The following is a 15,792-nucleotide window of genomic DNA, read 5'->3' on the forward strand; positions in this document are numbered from 1 at the left end:
GGCCCTTTATATGCTAACAGCAACTTTTTTATTCCAGGATCAACACAGGTGTTTTATGATGGCTCCTTTAGAGGGGTACCATTCAGCAGTACAAACTAGGTCTGGTTTTATGGATAAGGTTCAAACACGTTCTCCCTGAACCTCTGTCCCCTCCATCAATATCTGCTCCTGCTGGTGTTTATCAGCAAAAAGGCAACTCAGCAGGAGAGGTCGGCAAATGAGAAGAGGCTGCTGAGCAAAGCTTGTCCCCTGACTCACCACTGTACTAGGGGTGATGGGCTGGGACTCCTAAATCTGCCTCTCCCAACTCTCCCTTCCCTTTGGCCCCAATTTCAGTGTTAGAGCCAGCAAGAGGGGAGAGAAACGGGTTCAAGACACAGCAGTTAGAGCTGATTTTGCTCCTCTGGAGCCAGAGCTGCAGACAAACACAATTATCTAAGCATGACCAATATCTCATGGTGCCACTTGTCCTAATGAGAGAAAGGTAGTTTCATAAATTACGTCTTGTTTAAAAGCAGATATGGGAGAGCTCTGCACTTAGTGGCAGCAGCGAGTGTTGGTTAAGCCCTTGGGAGATGTCAGCACAGGATCCCATTGCAGGAGCAGGTTTCTGAGGATCAGATAGGCTTTACCTCCTCTGCGGCTGTCACCACAAGCTGAATTCAGACATGCACCCTTGATTCTCCCCTGCTGAGAGCAAATGACATTGGACATGTACAGCCACACTTCTGGAGGGAAAACAACAGGCAGGTTCGTTTTGAAAGAACAGATGCACTTGCACTTAGAGCAGGAAAACTCATCATTACAAACCTACATCAGAAACAGACCAGAAAGAGAACAGGAGCCACAGTATGATCAGTTACTCTCTATACAGCACAAAGAGAGTGTTCAGCAAAGCAGAAAGGCAGCAAACGACAGCAACACTTGTAGAAAATACACACCTCCAATAGCAGCTTCCCTTGCAGCAAAGAGCACTGCAAGCTACTGAAGGTACAAAAGAGCAGCACTATGCTTGAAAGGATTTGACATTTACATCAATGCAATAGCCTGGTGTTACCAGAACAGGCCACTGACAGAAGCCAGGGAAAGCTTTCCTGCATAATTAATCTGTAACACAGGCAAGCAGACTACCTCTGCTCAGCCTGGGAGCAGGATGCTGCACTAGCTGGGGCTGACTGGTCACAGCAAGGCTGCCTAAGTGCAAATGGTATTGCTTCATTTCTGGGCAATGGAGCATTAACGGCTCTTGAAAAACTGCTGAATTATAAATCTCCTACGTGCCTCCCTCGTATTCTCTGACATGCAGGCACAGCCTAACCAAGGATGGGAAGAACAGGAACTAACAGGAGAAATAAGCGTGATGGAACTAATAATAAGCAACTAAACCGGAAACTCTCTCCTCAACCTGCACAGATGCAAACAAAAACCCACTGAACACCATGATGCCCCACCCAACCTCACCTTTGCTGTCTCAAGCATGGATAAAGACTCAAAGACTGATACAATGGCAGGTAAAAAAAAAAAAAATTCTCTCTGCCAGGTCTTTTTCCAGACAAGTGTTTCCTTCCTCCTCTCTTGTCCATTTGCATTTTTATTTTGATGAACAATATTATCCCTTAAAGACTGGAAACAAAAGTGGCCAGACAAAGAACAAGACAGCTGGAAAACATTGTCAGGATTCACTCTGGCCTCCCCAGTTCGTACTCCTCACACTCCCAACTTGCAATTCAGGAGAAATGGAAACTCCATTGGCAGGCAGGAGCACAGGTAGGCATGCACTGACCAGTCCTTCATGTGGCAGCTGGCTGAAGGAGTCTCTGTTGATCATTAACCCAATAGCCATTAGTGAAACATCTTGTTACAGTCATTTCATACAAAGTTTTATTCTGGAAGCAAAATGGAGGTGACTACCCCAAACTGAAACCCTGAGGTCACACCCATTTCAAAGGATTTTCTATTACAGGTGCCTTGATCTGCTTGTCCATTGCTCAGCCAGACTGGAGCACAGTGCTTGGTAATTTTTGACAGGCACTAAAGAAACCTTACATTTTGTTTTCTACATCTGGTTCACTGAACGGCAAGTTGCCTCACTGAGGGAAACATGCAGTTCTAGAAAGCTCCAAAAGAATATTTTCTAGCTTTAGTTGCTTATTTCAGAGAGCACATTTCAGGGTAGCTACCACCCACATGACCTTTGTAGGTTTCTAAAGCTGCATTGCTAATTAGTGCTGCAGTTTTCTAGCCCTTTCCAGGACAGTAAATCCACACAATCTTCCTTCCTCTCATGTAAGCACTCGCAGTGCTTTCAGGCTGAACAGACTTCATTTCTTATTTAAAGTACAGCATAGAGCAGTAAAAGTATTTTTAGCTTCATCCCATCTCCTACTACAACATGAGACCTCCTTCAAGGCCTCCTCTCACCAATGAGGTAGGATAAGTCCAGCTAAAGAAAAGTCATAATCCTGCTCTCCTGCCAGCTCAGCTACAGACTGTATATGCTACTGCTTATGTAGAACACCCTGTCTCTTCCACACCTGCCTCCTCCCAATCCTTTAGCCTCCTTGGGCTTCCTCTTCATTGTCTTCCTCATCCCCACAGCTCTACCCCAGTTCCTTGGCCTTATCCACTCAGCTACGGGGTGACCCTTGAGAAGCACGTGACAATGACATCCACGACAATCAGCAATTCTGAATCGTGCACAACAATTCCCTTTCTTGCTCATCAGATTAAAAATACACCAAACAAGAAGGCTGTTCATGCAGTGAACACAGGCACAACTGTTTGTCTAGTGGGAAGTGCCTTTCAAACCCAGGCACCCAAATGAGATGCCGAGTCCCAGTGTATGGTACCAGAGGGATCGTGATGCCAAGTCCGGAGTTACAACAGCGACGTGCATCGTGTCTCCCAGCAAGTGCACTTGGCACAACGTGAATAAACTGCAAGAAAAAAATAATAAAGTCTCTCACCCTGCAGGGCAAGCAGCTGGTACTGGGGTGGGCTGACACATCCTGAAATAACACCTGAAATGATCACCTTTACACACAGATTACTGACACAAGTTCACAGGATGCTACAGAAGAAACATGCAGATCCAAATGTTGGTCTAGAGAACTTCTAGAGGCTTCTGGTTATCATACAATCACCCACAGCTATGAAATAATTCCTGACCCGTTTCAGAGCAGGCTGCAAGCACAGTGCAGAGCTGGCAGCCCACAGAGGATGCAGAACATATCCTGTTTGAAGAAGGGAGGTCACGCACAGAGCCACATCCGCCTGTCCTTGCACGGATGAGGCCTCACAGAGCCACACACAGGTGGGTGCTGCAGAGTTTACCATCCCACACTGCCAGGCCTGAAGAGAGAGAGGTTTCTGATCTGAGAAAGACTCTAGGCTCTTTCCTGAAACACTACCAGATGTAGTTTCCTGCAATAAAATAATAAGAAGAAATAAATCTGTACCTGCCTCATTTATCTAGAAACTGGTACCAGAACAACTTGCCACTGGCAATTTAGGGCCTATTAAAATACCAACTGCTGTGCAGAGAGACCACAGGCTGCCGAAGGCACGCATGAATGCCTCAGAAATTCAGCTACAAAGCTAGAGTCAACACTAATGGCAGCTCAAGAGCACAGAGAATAAAGAGACTGGAAGCCCTTTAGGTCTTCCCCTGTATTTCAGCAATAAATACATGTCTTAAAGGAGCAGGGCCACTCTTACCTACCTTCCCTGCTTCTCAACCAGAGCTGATGGTATTGTCACCCTGAAAATTAAGTGAGCCACAGAGCCCCAGTTTCCCTGTAGAACATTAATCTTCAATGAGTAATTTTTCTGAGCCAAGGGCTGCTTAAGGCACACAGATAAGGCTGTTGCTAAGAGTCAGCTGTCAAAGCAATGCCAGCTCAGAATCAGCGACGAGGGGGAAGTTTGAAAGCCGCTTGTATCTGAACGCATTTACTGATGCTGTACACACAGTGTATCGGTTACAGCGCTTTAGATTGCAGCTCCTGGTCAGCAGAGCAGCCTCTGCCTGAGCCACGGCATGAACAGAGACTGTTCTTTACTCGCCAGGATACAGCCCCCGTGGCAGGAAGGTTTTAACGTAATTCTGCCAGGCAAGTACGGCACAAAGCAAATCAACCCACCCCAAAGCATCTGTCAGACCCTGCAGGTGTAACAGCCAGAGTCCAGAAAAGATCAGAGAAGCGCTTTGCAAACTCAAAGCACAACTTAAGATGGTTTGAGCCAGGGACCTTGCGGTGCTCCATCACTTCTGCAATTTTTCCAACACTCTCAACCTGTGAGAGGTTAAACCTCATCCACTGCTTCTGCTCTCATAACTTGCACCTACACTTCGCTGCATTCCTGGAATAAACCCCCTTTTTCTCTTCTTTGCTGTCTAGTTTCTCTGTATTTGTTTCAGAATGCAAGGCACAGCAGGTACTATGCTTTAATATTATCTTGAAATAGGTCATGTTTTATTGCAATCACTTCTAGAGGCTGAATTCAAATCAATTCTCTGTTAACACCCCCAGCCTATTCCTCAGGCTCTGCCAGGAAGGAAGGATGTTATGTGAAGCTGCTGTGGAATAAGAAAACTGACTCTATTGATCTGTGCAATAGGAATATTTGTACATGTAGGGAAGGTCTGCATTTCCAGACACATTTGCAACAAAAGTACTTTTAAAATACATTAATACACCACATGCTCTAGCAGAGGATAGAGCCAAGCACATACTGTCCTAAAATATGGAACTGGGAGAACCGTTTGAAGTCACAATCAAGTTCCTTGCTCTACTAAACAGTGACAATTCCACTGGAATCAAAAGGCAGCACTCAGCAAATGATCCTCTTTTCACTACAGCCAGTTTTCTTCCCTCTTGGGGACTCTAGAAGAAACTATTAAGTTACCTAACCTTTGTTTTAAGGCAGACAGTAGCCAAGATTCAGATCTCAACCAGGCTGAATCAGTCTTACAGTCTCTGGTTAAACAAACAGTTAATGATTTTCCAGTCTGAAAAAGCTAAACATAGTCAGCTTAATTACCTGAAGGATCCTGTAGTGTCAGGCACAATGACTACTTATGTAAAGACAGTGAAGTAGTTGATTTCTAACTCCCACCACCGAGAGCTGCATTCTGGAGGTGGCATCACTTGCACCTCCCTTCGCAACAAATTTTGAATCACCAGCCCTGTGTTAGCAGGGCAATGCTTCTCCCCTTTATGTGCTACAGAAGTGAATAAGTTCTGTTTATTACGAAGGCATTACGATGCTTTTTATCCCACTAGCTGCCTAAAGCAAGTAGCTTCACGTCATTTGTGCCTACAGGATGACAGTGCCACACTTACACAAAAGCTGACCTCAGTCCACGGGGAGCTGTCAGAGTGAGGTGCCTTCCCAAATATCAGCGTTTCATTGGTTTTCTGGATGCAGCTTTACACCCTCAAAAAATAAATAAAGTAAGCAGTGCAGGAAGTGGCCTTTCATACTGACTCAATTAAAAATTGCAAGGCTAAAAACATCGTGGGTTCAGGCTACAGCACTGACATTCTTGGAGGTCAGACCACCCCAACAGGGTCAGGTCTTCCCAGAATCAAGCTCACATGCAAATAAGGCAGGGCTGCAGGAGACAAGCTACATTCATTGTTTCAAACTGCTGCAACGAGTGTCAGGATCAGAAAACCAAGCTGAAACGCTGCAGATGCTTGGAAGAGCATGGCCTCAAAGGAAATACAGTCTGAGGTGCCTTCAGAAGACAATGAGGAAGGCGGGAAATGCCCTCAAAGCTGCTCAACTCATGCAAAACAGTCCCTCCTCAAGAGTCAGACAGGGGCTTTCAGAGTACAACCCCTTCTTTCAAACCCAGAAATACCAGTGAAACTGTTGGCAGGCTAAGAGAACAATGTAGGATGAGGTGTCAGGAGTCTGTGGATAACACCTGGCTTTCCACTTCCTTCACACTGTGAGCCAGCATTGCTCGCTGCCAACACAGAGCCAGAAATCACTCAGCACCGAGGCAAAGAGCACCTGGCTGTCACTCAACATGACCTGTAAGCAGAGAGGGGGAATTTAATTGAGTCTTCCTCTTCTGGGATACCCAAAGATGTACATGAACTTACTCGATCAGCCTGTGGCTTTAGGCACTCATTTGGACATCCAGGCTCCTGCCTGTGCTGATCCATGGATGGGATACCTCCTGATGAACTCACTGTCTCATCTCTCTAGGAACAAAGCTGCACAACCCCCCCAGAAAGCTTGAAACTGGTACAAAATGCAGCCGCCCACCTGCTCCACAAAAACGGTTGCCATGAATACATCCCTACTTTTCTGAGCCTGTTATTTTTAAACATACTTGGGAGGCAAGTGAATTCACTGGTGGTTGTGCTATTTAAGAATCTGGATTAATGATGTTCAAGGAATGTATTGCTACTTCTCTGTGGGGAAATACAGCACCTGCCTGGCCTACACCTGACTGGGATGTCTTTTCAGATGCCCAGCTTCTGTAATCCAACCACAAGGTGATAAACCCACAGACACAAGAGATACTTTTAACACAGAGCACTGTAAAGTAAAACCTGTGAGTTTTATTACTCAGAAGCCCCAGAACAGCCTAAGGAAACTTTACAAAGGGAGAGGAAAGGACAAAAAGATATTTACAGATGATACTTTAGCCATTAAAATACCTAGAGTTTAATGCAAGGCCTGAGCACAGGAAAAGTGGAAATAGAATACCTACCTGCAAGAAAATATTAATTAAAAAAAAAACCCAAACAAACCAGAAAACCCAGGAGAGGCAGATCCCCAAAGCTGAATGTGCTGACAGGACCTGAACCTTTTCCAGACATCCTTGAATTCCTAAGAGCATTTAGTCTTAATACATTTCAGACAGGCTTCCCTCCAGCCAGAAGTGTGAGCAGTCTGGGAAGGGAGTGCCAGCCAGCGTGTGCCCCACCAAACCCAGAGCACCGGGCTGTGGCAGCTCTGTATGTGCAACCCAGGCTGAGCTGGACTTGGGACCAGGACAGGCTGACGGGAGCTGACTCTGCCTTGCCCAAATGATCCCGGTGCCACCTGAAAACTCATCGGGTATCTCATATTCCCACCTCCTGCCACAGACATGCATGAGGTGTCAAGTAAGCTTATTGTAAATAACCTGAAAAATTTGCCTCTGGAGGTTCCTGTATAACACTCCTCTTTCCACACTGCAACTACAAAAACTGATTTAATGTTTCCTGTGAAGAGTTCCTATACCTACCTCTAACCTCGGTTTACAGACTCCAGGTGACATGGGAGACATTATTCAGATCAGTTCTCTGAAAACGCATGGTCATGAAGAGCTGCAGCTCAGCTCGATCACAGCCACAGACCTCCAAATGGCCCAGATCACAGAAGCCCAAATCGATCGCAGAGCAAACACCAGATTTTGTACATATGCAGCTCACAAAGAGATTACCTGCCAGACATTACAACCTCAAACACAATCGATTTTGGAAGTGGCTGATTTCAGAGAAACAATCACAGACTCTAAATAACTTATAGATTTCTAACACAACACATTTACAATATCTCCTTTCCTTTAATCTTTCCCAGTGAGAATCAAAAAGGTGATAGAATTGAAGAGAGGAGCACAGGGCAAAGCCAAAGCATGACCTGGGAGCCCCTCCACACGGTAACTCTTCTGGAAATTCATCCCTCCTGAAGTTTCTCAAACTGCAACAGGGGAAAATATTTGGAAAAGGTCAAATGACTCAATACCACTGAGACCCGTAATTTTTCAAGCAGGAACAGGTTTGCATGTGCTTTTAGTTAGAGCACAGACAGGTTGGGGGAAAGGCGGGAAACCCCCCGGCTCACCTCGCCTTCGCTCGTTTGGAGAGCTATGTATGTGTTTGGTTTTGAATTACAGTTGATTCTGCTGCTGGAACACATCTGCAACGCTGAGCAAACTGCTGAACCCCAGCCAGCTCAGAAAACAGCCCACACGGCTGGCAGCACCAGCAAATCCCAGGGATGGCTCCTAGAAGCTGCTTTCAGGGACAACAAGAGAGGGAGATGGACATTTCTCTGCACAGGCTTTTTCTGAGATACCCTCCAGCACCACTTAGTCGGACTCCAGGAAGTGGAAGGGTTAATTTCTCTCCAAGTTCACATACTGTTTGAATTCCTTAGATAAACTGCTTCCACCAAACCCAAGGATCTAGCCTCAGGGGAGAACACTGTGAGGAAAAGCTCTTTTGACAGATTTTCTTCAAAAGAGAAATTAATTCAAAGTCCATTTCTGGAGGTGTTCCATACCCTCGGCTTCTACCAGCTTTAGATGAGGTTGTATCGTGCCTCTGAGCAAAAAACCCAAGCTTTGAGCACTGCCCTACCACTTCTGTTTGTGAGACAGGAATGTTTTATGCTTGCCCAACAAAATCTTCTCTCCTGAAATGAGAAAGCTCAGTACGCAGCACCACAAAGAGGAAAACCAGAGCCAACCAGGCTTTAGCCCTGGGATAAAACATTTAACAGCTAGCACAAACTAATCCTGTACCTTTAAAACTGAGCAGTCACTCGGGAAAGCAAAAAAACAAGTTTTGTAAGCCACTGAGGGCTTCCTTCACATTTTGAAGCAGAAAGCAAGTCTGGGCTGTTATGGAATTCGTGTTTGCATACTGTTTGTGATAATCTGTGTGCACAGTTGGAAACAAAGCAAGTTTTTATTAGCAATTAGTAACAAGAGTGGGGACAGACCTGCCTGAAGGAGTCAGAGGAATGCCAACACAGGGTGGCAGAACCTTTTAAGATGTGTAGCAGAATGATCCCAACACGACATAGAAAACACTGCTGCTCTGAAGTGAGAAATGCAATGGCATCAGTTTAAGGAGATAAACTGGGTCCTTAACACTGACAACTTTGACTCCAGGCAGCAGTTTTCCCTTGCACAGCAATTTGCAATGCAAAACAAACTAATTCCACCCTTACCAAGAAGATAAACTCAGTATCAAAGTGGGAGAGCAAAGTTGGGAAAGGTTGATTTGCTTAGATGTAGTTTTCTGCAGAGGTGAGTTTCAAGTAAGGCATGAAGGCAATACAGAACAGGGTTTGAAAGAGTGTGTGAGAACTTGGGTAAGGAGGAGGGGGAAAGAGAAGAGAGGATTTAATCCCCTTTAAGGGGAGTGACCTCCTGCTCCCTCCCCTCATCTCTGAAGAATTCAATCCAGCTCGAATCAGCCAACACCACCCAGGTTCAGAGCTCTCCAGCTATGTACTTTTCCTGCTCGGTAGAATGATACGGCATGTGGGGCCCTACAACAGAACTATTAAAATCCCATCAAGGGGTAAGCAAGTGGTGGCCATATGCTAAACCACTCAAGGGAAGAATAACCAGGGAAAGAAACACAGCCAAGCAACAAGTTTGCAGGCAGGGTCTTACCTGGTAGATAAACTAGCAAAGTCTCCTCCATCTAGCAGCCTGATTTTGCAGAACAGAACCCCATTGACAAAGGGGACGGCAGTCAGCTCTTCTAGAGTGAAACTTGTCTGAAACTTGAATTTCTTCTTCTTCATCAGGAAAGCCATGGGCAAATTCAGCCTGGAAAGCTCAGGAATTCCAAACAAGATCAGGGAGAAGTGGCTCACAGCACAAACAGACAAGCAGAGGAAGGGCAGTTGTTCCGGGAGCACAAGCAGGGAGTAAATTCCAGTTCAGTTACAACGACGGCCCAGCTTCAAACGCACGATTCTCTTCTCTTTGGTGGTCGGATCTGGCTGTGGGATCATCGCCACGGCAGGCTTCAGGTGAGCAGGAAGAGGTCAGATTAAATCTCTGCAACATCTCCAAGGGAAAAAGGAGGGAAGGAAGTTGGGTGTCAGCTCCAGACCAGCAGGAGCTGTCCCAGTTAGAGGCTGCAGTGCTCTGTCTTCAGCACAACCTCTCTTGAAAGCATCTCTTGTGAGGAGTCATCTCGAGTCCCCAGAGAGGCCTTAAATCTTCGAGCACCACATTCAGAGAGCTTCCAGTCTCTCTCTCTTGTGCAACTCTTTGATACAGGTCTTTGGGTCAGCCTTTGGGAGGGAAATGAGTAAATTAGTTCCAGCCAGACTTGGACTCCTCCTCCTGCGCTAAAACCTGTTTGGATGGGTAATATTCAGTACAGACTCATTCCAGTCTGAAGAGGTATGGCCCCAATTAGCCCAGCCCCAACATCCTCTTTCCCCTTTTTGCCCAGGGCAAGCTTCACTGTTGTCATCTCTCTTGTAATTTCTGTTTTGCAAAGCAGCTAATAAAAACTTGCTCTATTTTCAGTCATCATATTTAGAAACAGTTTACGGCGCAAGATCATTCTAACGTGTAGTCTAACAAGAGGAAGAAAAAGCCATCTCAAGAAATAAAAAATACGTTTCTTTCCTGCATTTCAAACCAGCCCTCTAAGTGTTAGCACCTGTATCTTATAATTGGAGAAAGCAGCAGAGAGGGAAAAAAGACAAGCAGTCTGCTCCAGATTACACAGCATAACAACCGAATCAGGTCATCTGGCTGTCCAATCGCCAGGCCCACCGGGAATGCTGCCTTCCCCCCAGCACCGGCTCTGCACAGAGCTGCGCCCTGCACAGTTCAGATCTGGGGCTGGAGACAGCGAGTTTGTTACACATTTACACATTTAAACCAGCAAGGCAGGAGCTGATCAACATCGCAAAGGGACAAGGTTATGAACACCGGGCAGTAAACAATCCTCACTGATCCTAGAGCTGCCTGCGTGGGTGGGTGGGTGATTAAAGACCCTTTCTCGCCCGGTGGCTGTAAGAGAATTCAGCTAGCTCTGCCAGAGCCTGGGCACCTCCAGGGAGGTTCCGCTGTCCCGCAGACACCCTGGAGCAGAGTGGGAGGGAGACGGGGCAAAGCTCCACACCACCAGCCACAAGCAGTACCTGCTCCTGGCCCTGCGGGTCAATGCTCCACACCACGAGCAGTACCTGCCCCTGCACCGAGCTGCTGCCAGGTCTCAGCTTTGGATGCTGTGAGGTCACAGCCTGTCCCCTGGCACTCCGGGGTCATGCACTAAATGGAATTCAGGTCCCAGCTCTCTGTCCAAGCGGTGCACTGAGCCGTGCCCAGGTCCCAGCTCTGTCCAAGCCGCGCACTCAGCCGTGCCCAGGTCCCAGCTCTGTCCAAGCCGTACACTAAGCCGTGCCCAGGTCCCAGCTCTGTCCAAGCCGTGAACTGAGCTCTGCCCAGGTCCCAGCTCTATCCAAGCCGTGCACTGAGCTCTGCCCAGGTCCCAGCTCTCTATCCAAGCCGTGCACTGAGCTCTGCCCAGGTCCCAGCTCTCTGTCCAAGCGGTGCACTGAGCCGTGCCCAGGTCCCAGCTCTCTGTCCAAGCGGTGCACTGAGCCGTGCCCAGGTCCCAGCTCTCTGTCCAAGCCGTGCACTGAGCTCTGCCCAGGTCCCAGCTCTCTGTCCAAGCCGTGCACTGAGCTCTGCCCAGGTCCCAGCTCTCTGTCCAAGCCGTGCACTGAGCTCTGCCCAGGTCCCAGCTCTCTGTCCAAGCCGTGCACTGAGCTGTGCCCTAGTCCCAGCTCTCTGTCCAAGCGGCGCACTGAGCCGTGCCCAGATCTCAGTCCCTCTCTTGGCCCTCTGAATCCCCCACTGCCCAGCCCCAGGGGCCAAGCAGCGAGCCATGCCCGGGCCGCAGCCCGGCTCCGTCCCCACAGCCCGCGCACCGAGCTGCAGCCCGGGCTCAGCACCCTCCCAGCCCGTGCACCGAGCTGCAGCCCGATCTTACCCCTCTCCCGGCCCCCCCATCACCAGCTGCCTTACGGAAGGTCTCAGCCCGCTTCCCAGCGCACTCCACTGACCTGCGGCGCGGTCCCGGCCCGCTGCCTGCCCGGCCCTGCCCGCTCCTCCAGCCCGCTCCTCGCACGGCGGCCGCCGCTCCCCGACACGGCCGCCTCTGCCCGCGCTACGCCAACTGCGGCCGCTACGCCGATAGCGCAGGCGGTGCGCGGGCAGCGCGCGGGGAGAGCGACGCCGCCGCGCTTCGGGAATACGGACAACACGTAACCCCCCGCCCTCCCCCCGAGACGGGAGAACGCGAGCGGCGCTGCCCGATTGGACAGCAGCAAGGAGGCGGGCTGAGAATTGCGAGGCTGTGATTGGCTGTCCCGGCACGAGGCGGGGAAGGGAGCGCAGGGATTGGAGGGGAGGGCTGTCGCTATGGAAAAGCCCCGCCCCCTGCCTCAGGGGCTGGGCGGGAAGCGGGGTCCTCGGTGTCCCCTCAGCGGGAATTGGAGCGCTGGGCTTTGCGCTGCGCAGGATGTCTTGCAGCCTCTCTGCAAGCTGAGCAGCCCCAGCTGGCACGGGAGATGAGGGGATGGCAGGGGCCTGTGGTTGGGGTGTCCCTGCCTGGGCCGAGGTGATGGCAGAGTCATCTCTGGCATGAGACATACGGATCTCCTGGGAGTGGGTCCGGCGGAGGGCAACGAGGATGACTGGGGAATTGGAGCATCTCTACTATGAGGAAAGGCTGAGGAGGATGGGCCTATTTAGCCTCGAAAAGAGATAATTGAGAGGGGTTCTCATTAATGTGTATAAATACCTAAAGTGGAGTGCCAAGAGGATGAAGCCATGCTCGGCTCAGTGGTACCAACCACAAGGACAACAGGCAATAGGCAGAAAATGATGCCCAGGAAGTTTTACCTGAACATAAGGAAGAACTTGTTTCCTGTGCAATGATTGCTCACTGGCCCAGAGAGGTTGTGGAGTCTCCCTCACTGGGAATATTCCAGAACCGTCTGGACACAATCCTGTGCCGTGTGCTCTGGGATGACCCTGCTTGAGCAGGAAGACAGGACTAGATGACCCACTGTGGACCCTTTCAACCTGACCCGTTCTGTGGTTTGGTGACAGAGTGTCATATCTGCATCCTCCTGACAGCCAGGAGCCCTTCCCCTGGCTTGTCCCAGTGCCCAAGCAGCTCCTGGTGACATCCCTCTCATCAGCGTGTCCCATGGGCTGCAGGCACACGGTTCCTCGAGCCACTCAGCGGTGTGGCCATCCTGTCCCCTCAGGATACCACAGAGTGGCTGTGGGTCATGCCAGCAGTGCCTGGGTTGGCTGGGAGCACGAGGCAGGCCCTGGTACCACAGAGCCCTGGGAAGCAGCATGAGGCAGGGCCCGGAGCTGGAATCTCACCCTCCACATGTGAGATGTGGCAACCAGTTGGGCACATCCCTTCATCAAATTGGCTCTCTGTTATTATGTGCTGCTGCTGTGTCCAGCGCTGCGGCTGGGATCCCTGGTTAGGCTGGATTCCATCGTTTAAGGGCAAGCAGAACAAAATGTCTCTCCTTATCCTGAAGGAGCCTGCAATCATCAACATGATTTGCCTAGATTTTAAATTGAGGCATTTGCCCAATAGCCTCTGTGGCTGAGAAGTTGAGGCTCATATGGGAGGAACTGTTCCCAAGGCTGATATGCAAAGCTTGGATGAAAGCCTGGGAATCCTTGCTCTCTGCCAGGCTTTGATGCCCAGACTCCTTGCCTGTAATCTGCCATCTATGCAGACAATACCAGAACTATCAAATAATTCCACCACGACATGAGCCTTGGGAAAAGAAAAAAAAAAAAAAAAAAAAAAAAAAAGTCTGCTAGGAAAAGTATACAGAAATGTCCTTGGATAAAAGTGAAAAATTGGATCAAGCCAAATGCATTGTTATGATTGTTATGATTTTTGCTTACCAGGTTAAGCTTACACAGTCTCTGGACTGGGAAAACATTTTGTATTGGTACAGTGGAACCATCACAGGACATACCAGCAGTTACCAGGAAACAGCAGGGTTTACAGGCTGCTGTTACAGGTGAGGCTTGAATCCTTCCATCAATTCCTATCTGGTGTTTTCAAAGCTTTGAGGCATTGCTGGTGGTGGGCTGCTATTTTTTATTTCTGTTTCCAGCTTATTGGGAAAGAGCTGAGCCTGCTAAATATTTACCAAGCTATGATGCTGAAATACCAGAGGCATCTGAAGAATCCAGCCCAGTTCTTACACCTCTCATGCCCCAGCACAGGCTGACAGACATGTGGATGCTCTGCTTCCATCCCTAGGTAAAGGACAAACGATCCCTGTGTGTGGCGTGGGAGGAGACTGTGTTATCTGCTGTGATTCACTCTGGTAAATAACCTTCTCGAGGACTTGTTTATAGCAACAGCCACAAATGCTAAAGTTTACGGAGACTTTAATCCTTGCTGTTCTCACGCATATTTACTTTGCAGTTTTATCAGAAACATCTCTTGAAAACCTCAGTGTTTTTATAATTAATTGAGTAATGTGACTGATGTTAAAAATAAATGGATTTGGAAAAATGCCCAGCGAGGCGCTGAGCAGCGTGTAGTATAGCAGCTGTAGCTGCATTCTCAGGGATATGTGTGTTTTCCTAACAAACGCGGTCTCATGACTGAGAGATTAAATCTTTATTAGTTCAAAATTCACCCTGTTGATTTTGCTGTGTTTGTGCTGCAGAATTGTTTCTGGAGAAATGCACATGTTTTAAAGGGACAGTGCTCCTGTTTACAGAGGGGATGGGTAGGTCTGAGCCTCCCACAGAGGGAATGTGGGTGTAGGGTATCTTCATCCATCCACCATCCCTCTGGCTTTATATTATTTTCTGCCCCAGGCGCAATCCATTGGCCATGGGACCAATGTGTGTGTCACCAAGGTGCTTTTATACACATGGATTCTGCTCATCCCAGGCTCACATCCTATGGATTTCTTCTCTATGGCCGTGCCCACCTCACCTCTCCTCCATGACCCTCAGCCACATCCCTGCCCTGTGCTCTTCCTGACTTAAGCCTTTCCTGAGGCCGCTCCCCAGTGCCGCCACCACTTCCTCAACTTTTGCTGGCTCAGGGCATTGTCTTATCAGTCTGGGATATTTTTATCAGTCTGTGCTCTGCAATTAAGTCTGGGCCTCACCTCTGCTCTCCTGGAGAGGTGTGCCCGGCTGGCCAGGGCTGGGACAGCTGTGCTCTGAGTGAGCACCAACAGAGATGCCTTGTCTTGCCTCCTCTCTGCTTTGAGGACAGAGATAAAGCAGCAGTGGAGAAACAAGGTGAGATAAATGCAGGAGGGACAAAACTCAATGAGGTGAAGTGAGGTAGATCTGTAATGCATTTGGTGAGCCTTCAAATCCTATCTCTTATCCCAGGGGAATCCCAGATGCACAAGCCCTGTAAACTACATCATCAGCATCTTCCTCTGGAAAGCATCATCACGCTAATTCATTTGTCCTGGCAGCCAGATGATTAAAGTTCTAAAACTAAATGACACAGTAATGGTTCTCTGTTACACCTATCGCCTCTGCTGTAATGGCCTTAATGAGCTTTCAGCCTCATCGTCCAAGAAAAAGAGATTATCACACGACACTTTATGCTGTAAACGCATTCTTGGAGCCGTGGGTGAGACGCAATGCCCTGCTCCAAGGAGCTGTGGGTGGGAGCTGCAGTGGGTGAGTGCCTCCCCCAGAACCGGGGGTCAGTCCAGGCTGGGGAGCTCCCAAAATGGGGCAGGGGGTGCAGACACCACAGCAGTGTAAGAATGCAGGCAGCTGGAAACCGAGGGGACTGGGTACCTATCCCCATTGCGCAGGATTATCCCGTGGTGTGGAATTATCCCAAGCTTGCGTCTTCTCAGCTTAATAACAGGCTGCGAGCTGCACTTTGACCTGCTTGTGTTTTTCACTTGTTCCGTATTTAACCGAACTCATCATCATAAAGGCCAGGAACTGTTTCACTTTCTGTGCCAGGCTGGGTTTCC

The 15,792-nt window shown here is 48.8% G+C and overlaps 1 protein-coding gene across 1 annotated transcript in view; it reads right to left on the reverse strand.

The window, feature by feature from the left end:
- The window catches only part of EEIG1 (estrogen-induced osteoclastogenesis regulator 1), a 37,740-nt gene extending 25,834 nt beyond the window's left edge, over nt 1–11,906 (reverse strand). Inside the window, exons 1-2 of the mRNA XM_040083191.2 lie at nt 11,839–11,906; nt 9,416–10,047 (exon numbers count right to left, since the gene is read on the reverse strand). Of these exons, the coding sequence (XP_039939125.1) occupies nt 9,416–9,561 (146 nt within the window). The 5' untranslated portion in view covers nt 9,562–10,047; nt 11,839–11,906. The remainder of the gene's footprint in view (nt 1–9,415; nt 10,048–11,838) is intronic.
- Nucleotides 11,907–15,792: the final 3,886 nt, after the last annotated feature.

The sequence above is a fragment of the Hirundo rustica genome, chromosome 20 (assembly GCF_015227805.2).
Source record: "Hirundo rustica isolate bHirRus1 chromosome 20, bHirRus1.pri.v3, whole genome shotgun sequence".
Classification (NCBI taxonomy): Eukaryota; Metazoa; Chordata; class Aves; order Passeriformes; family Hirundinidae; genus Hirundo; species Hirundo rustica.